Consider the following 22,612-nt stretch of genomic DNA (forward strand, 5'->3'; position numbering starts at 1 on the left):
AAATATAACTTTTATAACTCCTGTATATATATCTTTCTCTTTAATTCCAGTTTCTAACCATTCATTCATAACCTCTATAAACATTATTTTTGCCATACTTTCATTTCTTTATATATACCATATTCAACTCCATCTAAACCTGTTGAAGAATTCATGTTAATTTCTTTTAGAATTTCATTCAGTTCTTTCTTAGTTATTTTTTGTTTTAAATACTCATTATCTTCATTATTAAATTTTTCACCTTTAAACATTTGTTCTATAGTTTCTTCTCTTTTAACAAATGATTCCAATACATATTCTTTAATTATTTCATGTATTCCTTCTTGCTGTCTTATTTGCTTAACTTCCTTGTTTTTTAATTCTGTTGTTATTTTTTCTTTCTTTCATCATTTTACTCAAATATGGTGCTTTCTTTCCTTGTAAACAATATTTTTGGTTTATATAACACATTGTTAATTTTAATTTGATTCATTTTATATAGTTCTCTTTCTTTTTTCATAAAAGGAATTTTTTTCTCTACTAACTCTGTAAATGTTTCTTGACTTATATCTTATAATTCTCTTTTTCTTTTCTTTTTTTCCTTATACATTGTAAAATACTTTTTTATATTTCTCATTAAAGTTAAGCCACCAAAGAGTCCAGTTCTCATAAAACTCTCTCATATTCATATGATTTTTTCCATAGTTGCATAAGTTCTTTTTTCTCTTCTAAATCTAATTACTTTTCATTAATTCTCTTTATTCCTTTGCCTATTCTTATATAGTCTTCATTTTCCTGTACTTTAACCCATATAGCCACATGATCTGAAAATCCATCATAACTAATTCTTTTTTTTTTATAACTTTTAAACTATTTGATATTAAAAAAATAATAATTTTCTGTCCTGATTTCATTCTTTTTGTAGGTTCACTGGCTATTCTTACATACACTCAACGTTCCACTTCTCATAATTTCTTTAACCATTTTAACATCACAATTGCTCTTATTTTTTCTTAAATTACAATTAAAATCACCCACCACCATAATGTCCATATTTACACAAACATATTCAAGAATATTTTTAAGCATCCTTTCTCTCTGTTTTTTTTTTTTTATATAGGCATATAAAGCTATAATTCTATACACATATTTTGTTCCATCTCATGTCTATTACCATAATTCATCCTAGTTCCGCTATGGTTACATCTAATAATGTGATGCTTACTTGACATAATATACATATGCTCGAGCACGTTTCTTTCCCCATGTTCCAAACTACTTTTTCAGTTTGTGTTCTTTCTTCCTCTATTACTAATCTGATATCTTCTAAAACAATAATATGTGAATTTACTGAAGCACACCATTGTATTATACCTACTCTCCTCTTAAGATTTTTCTTACTGTTCATGTTTAAAACTAATATTTTTAGCTTTTAAGTACAGTTAGTATAATAAAATGCTTACCCCTTTCCTTTCTTATTTTCTCTAAGCATTATATTTTTGAATTTTCTTTTCCTTTTTTTAATGCTTTTCCCTATTGAATTCTTTATATTTCTTACTGTGCACCAATCAGCTTCTTCCTCACTTGTCTACTCTGTTTCTTTTTCCTTGTTACTTTCTTTAACTCCATGTGTAAGTTCTTTATCAGTCACATCATTTTGTACATTTTCTTGTATAACACATTTTCTATCTCTCTAGTATAACTTCATTTTCATTTTCTTGCACATTCATTTCACATTCTAGCCATGAGTGACCAGTATTGCCAGATGTTTTGCACCTTAAATCACATTTGTTTGCATTATGCCCTGTTTTACCCCATAAATAACATATTTTATCACATTCATTGATTAAATGATCATTTTTCCACAAAAGTAAGTCTTTGGTTGACCCTGTATTTCACAAAACCCCTATTACCATGAACATTAATAATACTAGTTATGCAACATTATCATTTAACATTTTCAGTATTACTCCATATTCCCATCCCCCAGTCCATAGTCCTCTTTCATCATATATTTTGTATGTCCATTACTTCTTTACATATAGTTAAATGTTCTTCTGGTTATTTTGCTTCAACTTCAGTTTTAAACTGGCTCATTATTCTTTTTTTTTTGTTTGTCTATAAAAAGCTTGCACCACATATTCTGACCATGGATAAATATTTTTCTTTTGTTCATATGCACCCAAAAAATTTTCCAAGGCCTGCTCAGTCTCAAATATCAAGTCACAAAAAGTCTGTTTATTAATTAAAATAAAAGGGCAGCTGTGGTGGTGCAGCAGTTAGCATTGCCACCTCACAGCAAGAGGTTCTCCAGTTTGATCCTCGGCTGGGGTGCTTTCTGAGTGGAGTCTGTATGTCCTCCCTGTGGTCCTGTGGGTTTCCTCCAGGTGCTTCGGTTTCCTCCCACATCCCAAAGACATGCTGTAGGTGGATTGGACACTCTAAATTGGCCCTAGGTGTGAGTGTGTGTGCCTTCTGTGGAAGGCTAGGTGCCGGGCTGGCAACTTGACACCATAAAACTCTACTGCCAATCATGAGCGGACAAGGTGATCCGCTGTGGCGACCCCTAACCGAGAAAAGCCGAAAGAAGAAGAAGATTAATTAAAATAAACATTCTTACCTGTTTTGCTCTGACACCCAGAGGTGCTATGACAGAGTCCCAAACCTCATACCTCTCCAAACTTTCTTCTTTTTAACTGCTCACACATACTGTATACTTCTTTTTTGTTTCTTTTATTTCTTCTTTGCTCCTTCTCCAACAGTTTGGTCATAAGCTTTTGTCTCTGGAACTTTTTCTGTCATAGTCTCTTTTTTCTTCTTCTATTTTTTCCATGATGTCACTCCATGAAGTTGCTGCTCCACTTTCTTCCTTACTTTGGTTTACCATTTCTTTCACATAATCATCTCACAATCTCCCCAATTGGAGGGTTGTAATTATGCATTTTTCATAGTTAACTATCTCACCTTCAAACAATCTCCTCTGAAAGTTTTCCTCTGAATCTATCTCAGTTACAGTCAAAATCTCCTTTTCCTCCAGTGTCACTGATTTATCTGCACCAACATCATCAAGAAAAAACATCTGATAGCGATTCTACCATTTCAACTGCATTTTCAGCAACTTTTACTCCATTTTCAGCAAAAGCTGAATCAGCTGTGTTTTCTACCTGTTACTCTGGACTGCTTCTGTGCCTGGACAGGAAACAGGAAATCAGGATGTGTAACACAGAAAGCCTTCCCCTGACTACCAAGAGTGGGGAAGTTCCCAAATGCCCTGGCCATATTTCCCCTAGTAGTGTAAATACCACCTCAGGTCTCCCCTGAAAAGAGGCTACTAACCTAGTGGGACTAATCTGTTCAACAAAGGCTAGATAGATAAATAATCACTAATCTCGGCCTTAGCAACCACTCACTATTCTGGTTCCAGAATTATCTACAAGGTAGACAACAAGCAGTTTGATGGGACAATAACTTATCCTCACTGCTAAATATTACCACTGGGGTCCCACAAGGGTCCATTTTAGGTCCCCTACTATTCTCCATCTTCATTAATGATCTTCACTGCATCTGTCAAGAAGCAACCATTATTCAATATGCTGAGGACTCAACTTTAGTATGTTCAGCCAATAACCCACATGAACAGCTCACTATCACCCAAAAAGCCTTCCAAACTACTGAAACCTGGTTTCTTAACAAAAACCTCCTACTTAATCCAAAAAAGACCAAATTGATGATATTTAAACCAAACAAATCCACTCCAGTTTCCGATTCATTTAATATTGTGTCCAGAGAGAGGACTATCATCTCTCCAGACACACATACTAAACTTCTAGGAGTGACCATTGACAACAACCTTAAGTTAGACCTACATATAAACCAAACTATTAAAAATATCCACAAAAAACTGGGTAGCCTCTATAAAAATAAATAATTTCTAACTGAACCTGCTAGAATAACCATAGCTCAAATCCACCTCCTCTCCCCACTATTATATGCTGCTCCTATCTTTACCAAACTACCCAAAGCTTAAATGGCCAAGCTAAACATCTGCTGTACTCAAATTGCCAGATTTGCTACTGGTGCCCCCTAACGTGCCCACCAATGTCAGGCACTACGTCAACTCAATTGGCTTGAATTCCCAAGCCTCCTCTCATTCCACCAACTATCTTTTGCTAATAAACTGTTGCTACTCCCTGAAAAAATACCAGCACTGTCCAACTTGATTAAACTAAAAGCCAATCCCAGACAACTTTGCCCTAGTGATAAAAGACTAATTAAGGTAACCAAAACCAACAACTCAGCAGGTGACTTACTGTTCCATAACTACATAGGTAAAATCTGGAAACATTACCCTTAATGATTACCGCTGCCAAATCAATTGTTACATTCAAAAAACTACTAAAAGAACACCTATTACTATCACAGAATTGTCCCTGCCTCCCTCCAGGTTGACCCCTATTTTTACCCTCCACCTACTAGCTTCCTTCTCCTCATCTCTGTACCTTGCAGTTGCTCCATAATCTCTTCCTAAGGTACTTCAATCTCTATTATTCTGTACATCCCATGTACTGTCATACTTCAAATATTATACTATTGCATGTTGGATATTTAAGTCAGTATAATATATGGTTGTACTAAGCACCTATCAACCTTTACAATCTTGTAGAATAATGTGTTTTTCCTATAAATATTTGCTCGTTATATATAAATTTATATTTCTTCAAAACTAAACCCATGCAATATTGTAAAAAATTTATTTTTCCTTTTTCTTTTTTCCTATGAAAATAAGCTTGTTTCGTATATATTTTTCCTATGAAAATTTGTTTGTATGTATAAATTTCTTACTGGTCTGTTATTACTTGTGGACCTTTTCCCCCCAGGGCTTTGCTGAAAATGGACATGTATCCAGTTGGACTCTCCCAGTTAACAAATATAAAATAAAATAAATAAGTAAGTAAGTAAATAAATACATTAAATAAATAAAAAGACACTGATTACTTAAAAAAGTCACATGAAATTAGGGGACTGATGAAAGTCAAAAAATAACTTTTAATTCACACTTGATTTGTACAAATAAAATCACATGTAGGTCTCTAATTAATTCACTTAACACCAATTTAAGTTGAGGCTGACTCTGTCTGTCTGGGGTAGGGGCCTTCCCATTCCATGAAGGAACTCCAGAGTTCCTCCTAGGATAAATAGGCTATTCCCTAGAGAAGAGCCACAATGCCTAACACCTTTAACCAGAGTTAGATATTAGCACATAACTGTCAGGCAAAAGGAGTGAGGTTACTACTTATTATTGTTATTATCAGACATCCCTTAATGACAGGGGCCCCATAAAACACAAGCAGCCACATACTACCTTTGATAACCAGGACAACAGCATCCATACTAGAAACACTGAGATGTTATTAGATCACTGTTGCAGTAGCCATACGAATATGGGATGTATCCTACTATGGATATCAGACATCTGGCCAGTCTGTGAAGTTTCAGACTCCTTCGTCATGCACTGTACATCTGTCCTTAACATGAGAGCATCTGCTGGTATAAGAAGGGCATACGGGAATTCCAAAGAACATTCTTGTTATATGCTTAGCAGAATTTCATCATCTTAGCAGCATTTTGTGTCAGTGGTCAGCTTCAGAAACAGTCTCAGGCAGATAAGTACCCCACTGTGGAACATTCCTTCTCATTTAGAGAACTTTTAATAATTACTGCATATGTCTGTCAGAAAGGGCAAATGTTCTTGTGGTAGACAAATTCCTTATAAGGACATGCCAGTTGTGTTTTTGCTTGGGTGTTGAAGATGACATAAGGTCATGTGAAATGTATTTGTCTTTTACTCCAGAGACGACAAAGATTGGGCTCAGTTCCCACAAAATCTTTCTAGAAAATAAGTGTCTGCGAAGTTTGGAGTGAGCAACCATGTTGTTCAGCTCCTGAGCATTTAACATCCCCCTTCAGCCAAAAAAGAAAAATAAGGTCATTAAAAAGGTGAGTAATGAATCCTGCATCTCTACCTTTTTTCTGTGATCTGAGACTTACAGCTTTGTAGAGGCACTTAAGCAACCCATTGACTTGTCAGTCTGCTCATTCTGGGCACTCTGGGACATCCCCTTTGGAATCTGCTGTGGCCCAGGAACCAGATTTGTCCTTTCAGAGTGTTCATTGGACAGAATTTTCTGGGAAGGGAGAACTACATTTCATCTTGTCTGATGGTGAGGGAGACATACACTTCCTACTCCTGCTTCCCCTGCCCAAAAATTGACCCAAGAGGAGTAGTTTAATTTTATGCAAGGCTTATTTAAAGACATCTTTCCATTCAGCCTTCCTTCTAAGTTTTTCTTTGTCCAATCCAGTTAAAAGAAAGAGAGTTCCACTTCCTCAGAAAAAGAAGCTTTTTTCTGATTCTGATCCTGAAGAGTTGGAGTATGACTAAGATATCTTTCCTATTGGAAAGGTTGGACTCTGACTCAAAAATCTGTTCTCCACCTGCTTGTCTGTTAGAATCTGAGGATATTCTTTTCTTAAATTCATCAAATGAGGAAACATCTTTTGTAGATAGTGTCTCCAAAATTAAAGATTTTTTTAAGTGGCAAGGAGAGAAGGTATCAGACTCACAAAAGAGATATTATGAGCTCCATGACTTGAAATCATCCAAGCCAGTGTCCATCCCATGCATCTTGGCTGTTTTAGAGGCTGTCTTCATTGCAGCATCTGTTTCCCCATATTTTCAACCCCGTACTCCAAAGAAACCAGCTAGAGTATCAGATTCTTATAAGTTTGTCTACAAACATCGTATAGCAGACCCTGCCATTATTTATGTAGCTGGTAACAGAAGCACTAAAACATGTTCTTCAGCCGGTGCTATCCCAAATAATTATGATAGCCATGTCCTTGACAGTTTTGGAAAAACTATTTATATATCTTACACTTTGGCTTTCAGGAAAATAAATTGTCAAATACACACATTAAAATGCCTTTTATCAATTAATGAAGCATGCAACATCATCACCATCAGCAGCAGCAGCCCCTTTGTTTTAATTTTTCTACATGGGGTCAGGGTATCGTGAATCTCTCGATTCAGTGCCACACTCCTGCCTTCCTCAACACTCATGCTTGACTGTTGCAGATCTTCTTTCACACAATCCATCCACCTCTTTGCTGGATGTCCACACCTCCTCTTACCTTCTTCCTGTCTGTCCCAAATCTTCCTCACCAGATTGTCTGCTGCTTTTCTACTCATGTTCCCAAACCACCGTAATCTGTTCTCTTTGATCTTTTCTGCAATTGGAGCTACTTTGGCTTCTGATCTTATGTCCTCATTTCTTCGTCTGTCCCACAGTGTGTATCCTATCACCTTTCTCAGGCACTTCATTTCCATCACCTCTAACTTCTTCAACTGTTCTGCTTTTACTGTCCAGGTTTCTGTACCATGCAGTAGTACTGGTCGCACTACTGTTTTGTACACCTTACTTTTCAGCTTCTTTGGCATTCTGCTGTCATAGACTACACCTGATACTCTATGTCAGTTGGCTGCAGCCCCTCTGATTCTAGCTTTCAACAGTCTTTGGCTAACCTCCATATTCAGAGTTTAAATCTAATCTGCTTAAAATAAATAATTCTTCTTCCCAATTCACTAAGCACTTTAATAAGTGTGCTTATAATGCTATTGACACTGCCTTCAGAGCTGCTGTTATTTAGCTGTAGTATAGGAATGCCCTAGAAAAAGAGTAACAATTTCCTGAGACCTGAACTTCATTCTGGAGAAGTTAACTCTGTCTCTTTTTGATCCTGCAGCCAATTCTTCTCTGAAACTTCTGACTTGGAAGATTGCTTATTGCTATGACATCTACTTTGAGAAAATCTGAATATTAGGCCCTTATGTATACTCAACTTTTATGATTTCTCATAAGGAAAGGTTGAGCCTTAGAACTAACCCTTCTTTTATGCCTAAGGTTGTCTCTGAATTTACCCTTAACCAGATTATTCATCACTGTGTGTTCTACCCTCATCCAGTGAACAGGGGAGAAATTATTCTCCATAATGTGGATATCCACAGGCTAAGATATTACTTGGTCAAAACTAAATATTTTAGAAAATCTAGCCAACAGTTTGTTTCCTGTGATGGTAACCAGTATCTAAAAAAACTTTCTGTAGATAGCTGTATCAGACTATTCAGTTTTGTATTCAAACTATTGCAAAAATCCCTCTAGAATATCAAGGTTCATTCTACCAAACTGTAGTCACTTCAGAGGCCTTTTGGGAAGGATGGATTCTAGATCTGTTCTAGAAGCAGCTTCTTGTTCTTCAGCCCACACTTTTATTGAACAGTAGAAGCATTACTCAATTTCCAGAGGGAGGGCTGATTTTGTTAGCAAATCCAAGACTCTGACCCTTTGCCATCCACCCTTTCTTCCTGAACTTTGGCAATCATCCTATAGAGTTATGGCTACTATAACAGTGATCTAATGAAGAACATAGTACATTTATGTAAGTTAACGTACCATAACAGTACATGTTTGAGTAGATCACTGTTGCAATAATAGCATCCTCTCTCTATCTCCTTTTATGCCCTTCCCCTGGCCAGAGTGGGCTCTCCTTTTTTCCTTTTGCTTTTATAACATGACTTCCTTAGAGCTTTAGACTTCAACCTCCCAATTTAGTGCGAGAAAGCTCTGAGTTTTGGTACTCCCACACATTCTACTTATAACAGCGTGAACACCTACTCTCATGCTAAGGTTAGATGTACGGTGTTCAAGGAAGGAGGCTGAAGCTTTGTAGACTGGACATTATTTGTAGTAGGATGCTTCCAGTAGAGTTGTGGCTACTGCAACAGTGATTTATTTTAACATCTACTCTTATGGAAAGTTATCTTACACAACTGTACTCTCATTGGCTGGCATTTTATCCCAAACTCCCCAGGATACAATGCAGCCATACATAATTTCACACAAATAATTTTCCCTTAAAAAGATTCAGCTACTTCAAATGTTTACAGTTTGTAACTACAAATTATATACAACACATGGTTATATTTACAGTCAGTGATAAACAAATTGTATAGCATAGCAAATTAGCTGCAATGGTTATTGTAAAGCTAAAAGTCATAAGGATCATATTAACCTTAATTTAAAAATAAATGAAACTAAAAATAAATGCAGTAAAAAATATTCTAAAATGTTCCTGTCAAGACTGTTAAGTAATTCACTTCAGCAGTACCACTGTGATGTTTGTGACAGATAGCTACCCAAACAACAGGTTTCCTTCATGAAAACACTGTATCATTTCACTTTTCTCTTTCATCATATCAAACTGCAGTACTTTATCTATAACCAGTGCTGAATTCAATAGTGTTGATATACTAGTTAAAAAAAACATTTCAAAACCACTAGTTAAGCCAGTAAAAGCCTCAAATTCCTCCTTGTACACTCCCTCTTTGCTTTGCAGAATTGAGATTATTTTTCCACCATTTGAAGTGAAGTCATTTGGAAAAAGACTCTCCTGTTAGGTGTATAACAGATTCTGCCAGGCCTACAAAGTTGTGATAAAATATGCCCTTTAACATACCGTGATTAAAATTTCACCAGTATGTCTCCTGGTAAACCACCTAATAGTGCCAGATATGACAAAATCATTCTGTAACCACATTCTGACTTAATACAACCAGTTGATATATCTGAACATTCAACTAGTTTGTGTTGTACATATAATAAACAGTCTGAAATCTTTTTCTGGCACTCCAGTCAGACATATTTTTTTCTATTTGTCTTTTCCTCCAGTTCTATTAATTTGATCACAGATACTGCTATCTTTGCTTAAAGTTCTTGAACGTGATCCTTGAACACATATTCTTCTTCCAACACTAAATATCATTGTGTTATTCACGTAACAAAACTGTCTCATTAACTCTTGGTATATCTTCTCTTCTGTAAGTTAGATCAGTTTAATGTTCACCTGTCTTAGCTGCTCCTTAATGTCCATGGCTGTCATGAGAACAGTAGTATCTAAACTACTCTTCTGGAATGTGTGTTAATATTGTAACTCTGTGGTACAGAGAATGACAATTGACAGTTTACAGAAAGTTGCCAAGTTCTTTCCCACAAAACATGAACACTAAATGCTTAAAATTAAAATAGTGTTGCCAGTTAAAGCATGTCTATTGTGAGTGGCTGGAGAAGATTCCTCACTATGGAAAGTACCATAAGATCTCTCTGTATTCAAATTTTTAATGTTGGGGGTACTTTTTCTAACTGTCATAGCAATGAGTTATTTGTTTTGTTTTTTCTTTGTGTCCCCCTCAGGACCTGCCAAGTACATCCCTTATTTCCTCCCCATCACCTCACTAGTTTCACTAAGGATATGAGCTATGCATCCCCTAAATGGAAAAGAGCCATTCTGTCCCTTTTTTCATATTCAGAGACTTAGGAAGAGTAATTACAATGTCAAGAAAAAAACACTAAATACCACCAATGTTCCAGTCCATAAATAAAGATAAAACAGCAGACAATCCCCCAACAAATATGTAGACTCAGGAACAGCTGATGAATCCAGTATAATCCACCTTTATTGCCAGCAAAAGCTATAAGTGCTTTCACAGTGAAACTGCTTCATCAGATGTCATAAAATGCACAATCAAACTGCTCATAAATGATGAAATCATTTTAAAGCCTACCAATCAAAGACATCCAAAACTTAAAGTGACAACACATAATTAAAACTTTTAAATGAAAATGACATAGTAAAACAACAAACATAAGTGAAAAACATTCCAACAATTGAAATATACATACACACACACACACACACACACATATATATATATATATATATATATATATATATATAATAAATATAATCTAAAAATATAAAAAACACAAACACATAAAAAATGTACATGTATATAACAACTACCTATGCAATGGACATTATAATTACATGAGCAGACAAAGATGGAGCAATTGTTGTTTTAGATACTTCTTGGTATGAGACAGAAATGGGTTTATTATTGGCTGACATTAGTTTTTATAGTAAAGTCACCAAGAAATCTGTCAATTATATGATTTTTACTGTTCAGTCTAAGTTAAAGTCTGTGCTCACTAACAAAATTATTGATAAGCCTTTGTTTAATGGTAGAGAAACTGCTTACACAAATTATTCATGGCCTTCCCAAATTGCACACGGATCTGGTTCACCCACTGTTATGTCCTATTGTGTCTGGATGTCAATGGTGCACCGAGCCCATGTCTGTTGTTGTTGTGTCTTTTGGCTTTTCCCGGTTAGGGGTCACCACAGCGGAACTCCGGTCCGCTAATGATTGGCAGTAGACTTTCACATGCTGAGTTGCCAGCTCTGACGCACAACCTTCAACGAAGGTACGCCCATTCACACATGTCTCCACACAGAAGATGCTCTAGCTGAGAATCGAACAGGATAACGTCTTACTGTGAGACGACAATGCTACCGCAGCACCATCACCGCAGTGTAATTTATTGAAAAAACATTCAGACCGTTTTTAAATTCTAATATGTATATTTTGAAGGACAATAGAACTTTTTGCAAGATTTGTCTTTTTTAATACGAATAGTCATATTTTTGTTACCAATTTGTTATTGGTTAGTTTTGAAGTTAGGTCACTCTTTACAGTTATTCCCAATGAAGCAGGACCTAATAACATCTGACAATATTTAAGTGAATACACGGATGTTACTGCTGATAAAGTTGATTTATATTGTACTTTTTTGAGACTTGTTTTAGAGAACAATTTTTTTTGTTTAATGATGCCTATTATTGGCAGAAGAATGATGTAGCTATGGGCACTTATTGTGCCAATAGCTATGCCAACATGGTGAAAGCTGTTTGAGAGCTTGAGCATATTATTAATGGACCTTTTAGTAGGTTGATAATTTTTTGTTGGAGAGTTGTTGATGACATCTTTTTAAATTGGTGAAAACAAAAACCAGAAGACAAAATTACCCTGTACTTGTGAATGCCAAGGGAATTCTTGTATAGTCCACACTTGTAAATTCTCCACACTCAAATGGCTGCTGTAGGCAGAATCCAGGATAAAATCAGTTATGTAGGTTTAAATACTGGTTTTGGCGCCAAAAAGGTGCCATTGCTAGGTTACAGTTCTGTGCTTCAACCGCGCACTTATGGAGTAATTTGTCCTTAGTAACCTTGCAATTTACCTTTATATAGGTTTATTAGTTGCTGTTTGATTTTAATTTATCGTTTACATTTTAGCATATATATTTTTAGCATATTTCTTTTACAATTACAATACACATGCTTTCTACATGACCTGGCTACATTAATTGCACTATTTAATAGTTCTTTGTTCAGGTGTCACTGTATATCCTGAACATATATTTATGATTTTTGTTAGACTTTGTAGTTAGGTTTGTGTTTTAGGTGGGATTCTGACCAGACTTTTGTAGTTCTAATGTGACTTTGTACCATCTTTCAATAGCAATTTCCCACAACAACGTTCTTTCTTTTTTGTAACCACTCGACTCTTTGATGTGATGTATTTATATATGTATTCAGTGCTCAAGTTGAGTAACTTGTGTACATACTGGTTTTTGTTTATTACAACTCATTCCTTAGTCTGAAACATGTAGTAATATATATATTTTTTTGTTTTTTTTTGTTTCAAATCCAACAGCAGCTGTTTGTCTCCCTTGGTGTGTAATCATCCTACTGTAAGGTTTTGCATTCAAGTAATCCAAACCATCCTTCAGGTCAAGTAGGTCTCTGCCCCCCATATCAAGCAGTAGAAATTTCATTTTTTTCTCTTGAGCACTGGGCACCCACAGACACTTGTCCTGCAACTAAAGAGACTAAATACTAATTAATCCAAACCATCTTTCAGGTCAAGCAGGTCTCTGCCCCCCATATCAAGCAGTAGAAATTTCAGTTTTTTCTCTTGAGCACTGGGCACCCACAGACACTTGTCCTGCAACTAAAGAGACTAAATACTAATTAATCCAAACCATCCTTCAGGTCAAGCAGGTCTCTGCCCCCATATCAAGCAGTAGAAATTTCAGTTTTCTCTTGAGCACTGGGCACCCACAGACACTTGTCCTGCAACTAAAGAGACTAAATACTAATGTAGGTGCTTAACTTCCAAGTGTCTAGACAGTAAAATACCTTACCTGCATTAACTTAAACAAATGTTAGTGAGTGTATTAGTACATTTCTGCTGTATAGTTCATTAGTCAAACCTCTGTACTGATGAGTACATCACCAGGACTAAACAGTTGTATATTGCTCTCCAGTTAGTGCCCCCCCCCCAACTAAAGTCAAGTTTCTTTTGAGAAATACTCAAATCTATAAAAGAGCATTTCATTTCCTCTCCTGTTTCATCCGTAACTAACCCCAGCTTTAATTCTATATCCTTTTAAGAATGTCAGAAAATTATACTCTGTGCCCATAACATAGTCTATAACTTCGTGCAAGCATATTAAATTACAGTTAAAATTTCAGTTGAACATATTACAATTTAAGCTAACATTACATACTTACCAAAGCCTAAAGAAATACTTAGAGTCGGTGTTAGCCCACTTTGCTCACCCTCGCTGCGCTCGGGCTTGCTCCGCTCCCCTCCCTGCCCCCTATTCCCACCCGCCCCCACTACTTCTACTTTTATTCTAACCCCTAATCACCTGACCAGTAGTCCAACCCCTAATTCCCTAACAACTAGCCCAACCCACTCATCCTACCTCCCCCACCCCCAATCCAATTACATCCCACACTGATCCCACTCCCAAAACACATTCCCAGGCAACACAACTCTACCCTCACACACAACCAACCAGGAATCCTAGTTGTACTTGTCACTCAAAGTAGTATCATGTTACCCACACTCACATCCCTATCACTAGCTCTACTATCGCTAACCTTCCTAACTTCCTTACAAACAGATCTACCGTTGCACAACTGCTATCACACTACCCACACTAGCCCACCCTCTCAAACCCACTCAGACTTCTACATCTGCCCTACAATCATAAATCTTACAACTACATATTACTCACTAACAAAAATTACACCATCTCATCACACTAAGAAAAACTCTCATAGACCAAGCTCGCAAACAATTAATATTAAAAACACATACTGACACTCCTACAAATTCTGCTAACCTCTGGTGACATTCACCCAAATCCAGGTCCCTCTCAGCTAGACAAACATCTGACCTGCTAATCCTAAATCTCAACATAAGAAGTATTACCAATAAGCTAACAGACCTACATGCATTCATAGCCCACTACAACCCTGATATACTCGCCATTACAGAAACCTGGCTTACACCCAGTATCCAAGATGAAGTCTTTCTTCCCCCAGGGTATAATACACTTAGATCTGATAGAACAAACAGGAAAGGAGGAGGAGTAGCCATTCTCTTTAAAAACACCCTTAACCTCCAGCTCCTGCACACCACACCACCCACTTTTCAAACTGCTGAAGTCCTGTTTTCTGTCCTATCCATAAGAAACACCAAGAAGATTAATATAATATGCTGCTATATACCTCCAGGCAACAACTCGCTCATAATAGAAGACATCCTACACTGGACAAAGGACAATCTACCTCAGGAAATGATCCTACTAGGAGATCTTAACACTGACTGGGCAACCTGTAACTCCAGCAGCCCCTCTACACATATCAATCTATATGGGTTCTCTCAACTAATTAAAGAACCAACTAGAATAGATGAGAAAACAAAGAGAGAATCCATACTGGACTGGACGCTAACCAACTATCCCAAACAAAACTATACAGTAGGCTGCCTCCCAGATGACTTAAGTGATCATCTCCCCACCTTCCTACTCCAGAAACACTCCAATCACCCCAAACCAGTAGTCTACAAATTTGTACAAGATGACCGTAACCTTACCCCACGATACCTAAATACTGTCCTAAGCCACTGCAACTGGGAACCACTACGGACACTCGGGTTAGACCAGGCAGTAGACTACTTCAATACAACCTTCTCTAACATCCTTAATAGTCTAGCTCCCAGCAGAAAGATCAGAGTTAAAGCCAACTATGCACCCTGGCTAAATAGAGACACCAGAGCCTTACTAAAAGCTAGAGATAAAGCCTGGAAAATCTGGAAAACTGACAAAACCCCTAGCTCCAGACAATACTATCAACAGCTTAGAAACAAGGCCAAGGCTGAATCCAAAATAAACAAACAAAACTATTTTCTTAGCGCCCAAAGGAAATATTCAAATAGTCCACAAAAATTCTGGCATGCCATTAACTCCCTACTAAAGCCAGGCAAAACCACAACCCCAGCACCCATCTCTACTAACAATACCCTAGACATAGCTTCTCAATTTAATAACCATTTTACTAAATCCATCTTAGCCCTGTCCAGTCAAATAACCAAAAACAGTCTACCTCAGTCACAACATAACCTATTCCACACCACCCCCTCTTTCAGCCTATCACCAGTGCCCACCTCAACTATCAAAAAACTCCTCCTAAAACTAAAGCCAACCACACTAGCAGCTGATAACATACCTGCTGCATACCTAAAAATGGCTAGTGACTCCTTATCATATCCTGTCTCCATCTTTATCAACCGCTCCATACTAGAATCCTACATACCCAAACTCTGGAAAGTATCTTGCATCATTACTCTCCATAAAGGAGGTAATTCTTATGAATTCTCCAACTACCGACCTATTGCCATCCTTTGCCCCTTATCCAAAATTCTTGAGAAATGCATCCACTTGCAAGTGATGACATTTCTTAACACACACACAATCTACTATCTACCACACAACACGGTTTCCGTCCACATCACAGCACTACCACAGCCCTTTTATCTTTCACTAATTATATAAACCTTCACAGGAATGATAACAAATATGTATCAGCCATTTTCCTAGACCTCTCAAAAGCATTTGATATGGTCTCCCACTCCATTCTGCTAGACTCACTAACATCATTATCCTTCACTTCCTCTACTATAGCCTGGTTCAGAAGCTACTTGTCTGACAGGCAACAATCAGTCCAGTGGAAAGGAACTCTGTCTACACAACTCCCAGCCACCATAGGTGTCCCACAGGGCTCTATACTTTGCCCGCTGTTGTTCTCTATTTTCACAAATAACCTCAAATGCTCTACACAACATGCCACACTCATACAATATGCAGATGATTCAACTCTGATCTGCTCCGCCTCATCTCCCACCACCCTACGTACACTCACTCAAGATACCTTTATCTCAGTAGAAAAATGGATATCTGGGATCCAACTAATTCTAAATCCCAAAAAGACAAAACTGCTACTATTTACCCCTAATAGATAAAAACCCTCTCCTTTACCATAACCTCTAATGACGGCACCACCATCTCCCCTTCTAACCACACCAAACTTCTGGGCATTGAAATAGACAATAATCTCCACTTTGATGTTCACATCTCACATACCATAAAACTAGTACACAAAAACTAGGCTCCCTATACAGGCATAAGTCCTTTCTCTCACAAAAAGCAAGAGTCACTCTTGCACAAAGCCACCTCCTTTCAACTCTATTATACGCAGCACCAATCTTTACCCAAATCAGACAATGTGACCTAGACAAACTAGAATCATGCTACAATAAAATAGCCAAGTTTGCTACTAACTCAACCTATAGAACCCATCACTGTGCTGCACTAAAAGAACTAAAATGGCTTGAGCTACCACAGCTACTTAACTATCACCAGCTGGGCACAGCCTACAATATTCTCAAATATCCTGAAAAAAAACCCTCATTATCCAACCTACTTACTGTCTATACTACAAACCGATACCTAAGATCCAGTAAAAAATCTCTCCTCTCCATCACCAAGGCTAACAATAATGCAGGGAAAGCACTCTACTCCCACACCGTTGCCAGAAATTGGAACTCTCTTCCCCTATCTGTGTCCACTGCCCCCTCCACATCCATATTCAAAAACTCCCTCAAATCGCACCTTCTTAGTACATGGTTATGCCCTTGTATCACATAACCCTACCCATACTACTATTAATTCCCCAATTTCTTTGATCACATGCTGGAGCTCTGATCCCCTGTAGGCTTGGTCATCTGAAAGGGTACTTTTAACTGTAGAATCTTACTTGATATATTTTCTTTTCTTACCAAAGTATGACTGACATTGTCTTTTTACCCATGTTCTATATCTTTTACCTGGAGTGTTTTTATTAATTCTTGTTATATTACTATGCTCAGCATACATGATGTAACCTGTTTTGTGTATTATGCTGGATGTGCTGTATTTGTATAACTTGATGTTGGAGCTTTTCTCCCCGGGCCTCCGCTGAAAATGGACCTGGTCCAGTCGGAATTTCCCGGTTAACAAATGTAAAATAAAATAAATAAATAAATAAATAAATATAGATGTGACTTGTACTACCATATATACTTTATATATTATATTTGTTTTATATTTAGTATTTATTTAGATACTGTAATAATGACATCTTTGCGATGCTTTTAATCTTTTCAATGGTTCTGAAGTTTTGTTGATTTTGTTTTAAATTCATTCATAGAATCATCTCATTAGTTGTTAGGACACTATACCTTTAACTAATTGAAGCACAGAACTGTAACCTAGCAACGGCACCATTTTGACGCCAAAACCAGTATTTAAACCTTGGTTGTTGTCAGAATCTGTTTGTCTGAAGAAGTCCCACTACTAGTGGGACGAAAAGCGCTTCACAGTATTGGTTCAATAAAGCTTTTGGAGAAATCTTTTTTACTACTTGATTCATATGGATATTTTGTCACATAGGACCTCTTTGTGGACATTTATTTAGCATCTAACATAACTGATTTTATCCTGGATTCTGCCTACAGCAGCCATTTGAGTGTGGAGAATTTACAAGTGTGGACTATACAAGAATTCCCTTGGCGTTCACAAGTACAGGGTAATTTTGTCTTCTGGTTTTTGTTTTCACTTGTTTGTTACTTTTTGTATCTTTTTAAATTGGGGCAGCAGTTTGGAGCAGTTTCATGCTTTTGACAATTATATCAATTCTAGTACTTCTTATCTTAATTTTTCCTGTACATATTCAGACAAAAGTATAGATTTTTAGATGTGAGGGTCATAATTAATGAAGAAGGTGGAATTTCTACAAAGCTTTACAGAAAACCTTGTCACTGTAATCACCTCCTTTTTCGGGATAGCAAACATCTACCACATATTTTTAAAAATGTGGTTAAAATACAGGTATTTAGGGCCACCAGGCTCAGTGTTAGTGATGCTGATTTTCAGAGCCAAACTAAAGACTTGGCTAGGTCATTTGCAGAGAGAGGATACTATGAACATGATGCGTATCACACTATGGAAGAGGTAGTAAGATTAAGAGAAGATAGAGCTAGGCTATATTTTTCGAACATTCATTTAAGTTTGGGTGATAATTCAAGCAAATCTAAGAGAAATCACTTGAAACTACCATTAAATTACTGCTGTGATGTTGGTCGCTATACACAAGTCTTTAGGAAGTTTTGGCCGGTTTTAGTTACAGGCGATGCGATAAAGGAATTAGTGGGTGAACAGCCAGGGTTCATGTTTAAAAATATGAGATCTTGAAGAGACAACTATGTTACCCTAAGAAGTACATAAGTCCCAGTGACCTGAGTTATACCAAATTATGTGGGAAATGTAATGTTTGCAAATATATAGACAGTACAGGGGTCTTTCTACATCCTGATCAAAATAAAGAATATGTCTTTAGTATTGCTGCCACGTGTGAGTCCATGCATATTGTTTATTTGGCTCACTGTGAAGTCTGTAAAAAGTTCTGTGTAGGTAAAGCAGATAGGGCTTTAAGAAAGAGAATAAGAGAACATTTATACCACATCAGCAATGGCACATTAAATAATGCCTTAGCTAAACATCTTAAGGACACTACAGTCTAGCATAACTTTGTTTTAAACCATTGGTAGGGTATTTGAGGGTAAGCATGGTAGTAATGTGAGGAACCACACTGAGTAGTTGGAAGCTAAATGGATGATTAGGCTTAAGGGTGATTTTGGACATAGACTCAATGACAAGGTCCACATATTGCATTCGATTCTCAGCTAGAACGTCTTCTGTGTGGAGGCATGCGTGAACAGGCGTGCCTTCGTTGAAGGTTGTGCATCAGGGCTGGTAACTCGGCACGTAAAAATCCACTGCCATACATTAGCGGACCGGAGTTCCACTGTGGCAACCCTTAACCGGGATAAGCCAAAAGACACACAAAAAATATATATATCTATATATATATATATATGTGTATTTTACAATTGTTGGAATGTTTTTCACTTATGTTTGTTGTTTTACTATGTCATTTTCAAGTAAAAGCTTTAATTATGTGTTGTCACTTTAAGTTTTTGGATGTTTTTGATTGGTAGCCTTTAAACTGATTTAATTATTTATGGCAGTTCAATTGTGCATTTTATGACATCTGATGAAGCAGTTTCACTGTTCCTGAGTCTACATATTTTTTGGGAATAGTAATTCCAATGTGGGTTTTTTTCCATAGAAGGTGATGAAATGCTTACTTGGAGACAGAGCTTGGAAATGGCAAAACCGGGTAGCAAACTGTTGCAGACTCTCAGGAGTTTGGGCTAGGGACATCAACACCTGCTTGTCTTAAGGAATTTATTGACTTGAGAGATATCAGATTTCAGAAAATAGAATAGGGAGAAAGTCATATGAGTTTGTCTTGAGTTAGGTAATGTCACAATGGATTAGAATGGTAGGCAGTGCATCTGTGGTGTGTGTGCATCAAACCCTTCTGCAGTGATAGGATCATAAGTCTCCTCACTTCAAAAGGACTTTAGTTATGTTTGTATTTGGATCAATATGTACATATTAATTAAATATCATGCTTTTTACTGATACTCGGAAATTTCTCTAGCCTCACATTTGAAAATTATTGACTCCTGAAGTACTGTCATCACTCTCCTTGATTCATATTGGTATCTGGGCATTTATCTAGATTCTTCTCTTAACTTACACAGGCCTGTTAAAACCACCACAAATGTTGTCATCTTGCAACTTAAGCTGTTAAAAAGTCTTAAGTCTCTTCTTGCCAGAGGTCTCCCTCTGGCACTGTTGATCAGCTGCACAGTCCTCATGCCTTCCATACTCTTATGTGCTAACCCTAACCATTATCCCTGCCCCTATTCCTTACCCTACAAATTTCATTACTAAAAACCCTTTCCTCTAATTGTACCGCTATTCAGACGATACTTGATCTGGGTTTTGTAGCAGGTATTTACTGATAGTGGAAGAGAAGTTATCAGTGTTTAGCGATGCTCTCAATTAGTGTGTTACACGTATGTGTTTTTGCTCTTTTGTGGTTGTTCATTTGTGTTTCATACATTGGTATGTTTTACCAGTGACGATTCTGCATGATATGTATATGTAGGTATGTATGTATGTACACACACACACACACACACACACACACACACACACACACACACACACACACGTACATATTTGAGTATATTACTTAAAATGTCAGATCAACTCTGCTCAACAGAAAATACATCAAACAGCTTCATCGACAATCAGTACAAGAGAAACACATAAAGATCTAAACAAAGTGTTCACAAATGTAAATAAACCTCTTACATTTGCAGTCACGTAAAACAACTCAAAATCTTAGCTTTTACGTGGAGTGCTTCAAACACTACCACTCTAGTTAAATATATTGACTCCACAGTGAAACAACTGCGGTGAAGAGGAAAATTCCTTAACTACATTAAAGTTGAATAATGCAACCACTTTCACCAGTGGCAAAAATTACCAAAAACAGCGGCACATGATAAATGCATGCTGAGGCAAAAACAATGGTATCTGTAGATATATACACAGACACACACACAGACACACACACACACACACACACACACACACACACACACACATACTTAATCTTATTTTTTTATTTGTAAACCTTTGTTTAGCTGTTTTGACAGGATTGCTTATTAGCCCCATGTCAAGTCTATTTTATTTTCCCAGCTGTATGAGAAATAGTGTCTCTGTTGCCTCTGCATTTCTCAACCTCCTGAAATTTTTAACAATGGTATTTTCTTCACCATCCCTACTTTTTCTAACATCTTACACAGCAAACAGTCCGGTCTATTTTTTATAACTGCGGAGTACAGAAGTGAATGTTGTCAATCCTGAAGGGTATTGTTCATTAACTGAGCCAATTTTCATATACCTTCTATCCAGAAGGAAGATTCTAAAGACGATTCTAAGCTGGAAAGGCAACCTGAAGTAAATGCTGAGTCTGCGCTTGCCTCCTCAGATGCAACAGGTAAGAACTTCATGTGGTAAGCATCTCTTGTCGGGGTGGCAAGGTTGTTGGTATTCTGAAAAGAATCAAAGATCAGGATAATATGGAATCTGCTTTGAGGTGTTTCCTCAGTGGTATGCTATTTAAAAGGTGCTGTTTTAAAATGTCCTAATGTAATATGTGTATGGTGATTTTATGTTTTGAGAACAGAGTAAAATGTGGAAGAAAGCTTCTTTGTAGAGCAGTATGATAATTATTGACCATTGTACTGGAACAAGTGTAGGATATCCGTCTGTGCTACCAGCAACCTGTGTTCTAATGCTCTGGGTGCTGGATGCTGCTCTTGGTTGGTTGGTGATGGTAATGAAAGGCTAGATATGATTTACCTTCTTGCTTTCTCTCCTGTATACAATATAATACTGTATGATGCTCTTTTGTTTATGCAATTGTCTTTTATGTAACTGCATTTCTACTTATTTTAATAAACACGTATTATTATTCTACCATTGCTTAGATATGATAACGTTTTCTGTCCTTCTTTCATCAGATTGTCGACACATAAAATGTGTCATATAAAACAGACATTTTGTAGATTTCTATGCAGACTACTGTGCTTATAGTACAAAAAGTCATACATTCTATTTCTTTGTAAAGGTAAATACTGATGCAGGTGAGTGTGGTGAGTTTCACTGCTATATCTGATAACATTTAAATGAGTTCTTAGAACCTGTGATAGAGGAGTGATAACTATGTGATGAAGATAGTAGAGAAAGGTAGAAAAATGATAAAATAGCTGGTACTATGTGCGTGTGTGTGTGTGTGTGTATTTAAAATAAAATACAATATGCACATGTGTGCATACACACACACAGTTTATTTTGTAGGTGTGTGCACTGAAAGCGCATGGTACAGTTGCATGCTTATTAATCTTAAGCTAAATGCATGTCATAATGTATCTACCCTAGTTTCTGCATTATTGACTTTCAGGTTACCAACCTTGGCAAGGGTTGCCAGCTAATTTCTTACACATTGTGCAGATCTGTACCTGAAGCATATAGCATAAGCCAGTTTATGATTTACTCCTCATAACAACTCAACCTGCAAGAAATAAGAGAAGTAATCTGAGGAATCTTTCCTCTGTATGTCATGATTAGAAAACTCAACGTCAGCAGCCTATGTGTTGGTCAGTGGAGCACCATTAAAGTTTAAACTTTGTACTGATGGTCAAGTCCTCAGCCTGATTTGGAAAGCAAATGAGTTTAGTCAGTATGTTTATTGATAGAGAGTTAATCAGTAACTGCCAGTCACTGGTGTCTGTATTTTACCC

At 36.9% G+C, this 22,612-nt stretch overlaps 1 protein-coding gene across 10 annotated transcripts in view; it reads left to right on the forward strand.

Annotated features, from left to right (window-relative positions):
* MAP7D2 (MAP7 domain containing 2) overlaps window positions 1-22,612 on the forward strand; it is a 1,271,501-nt gene that overhangs the window by 1,185,285 nt on the left and 63,604 nt on the right. For all 10 annotated transcript variants that reach the window (XM_044072255.1, XM_044072256.1, XM_044072253.1 and 7 more), the window contains one exon: window positions 21,222-21,306. In XM_044072255.1, coding sequence (XP_043928190.1) covers window positions 21,222-21,306 — 85 coding nt within the window. The remainder of the gene's footprint in view (window positions 1-21,221; window positions 21,307-22,612) is intronic.

The sequence above is a fragment of the Protopterus annectens genome, chromosome 5.part0 (assembly GCF_019279795.1).
Source record: "Protopterus annectens isolate FY-2018-M chromosome 5.part0, PAN1.0, whole genome shotgun sequence".
NCBI lineage: Eukaryota > Metazoa > Chordata > Ceratodontiformes > Protopteridae > Protopterus > Protopterus annectens.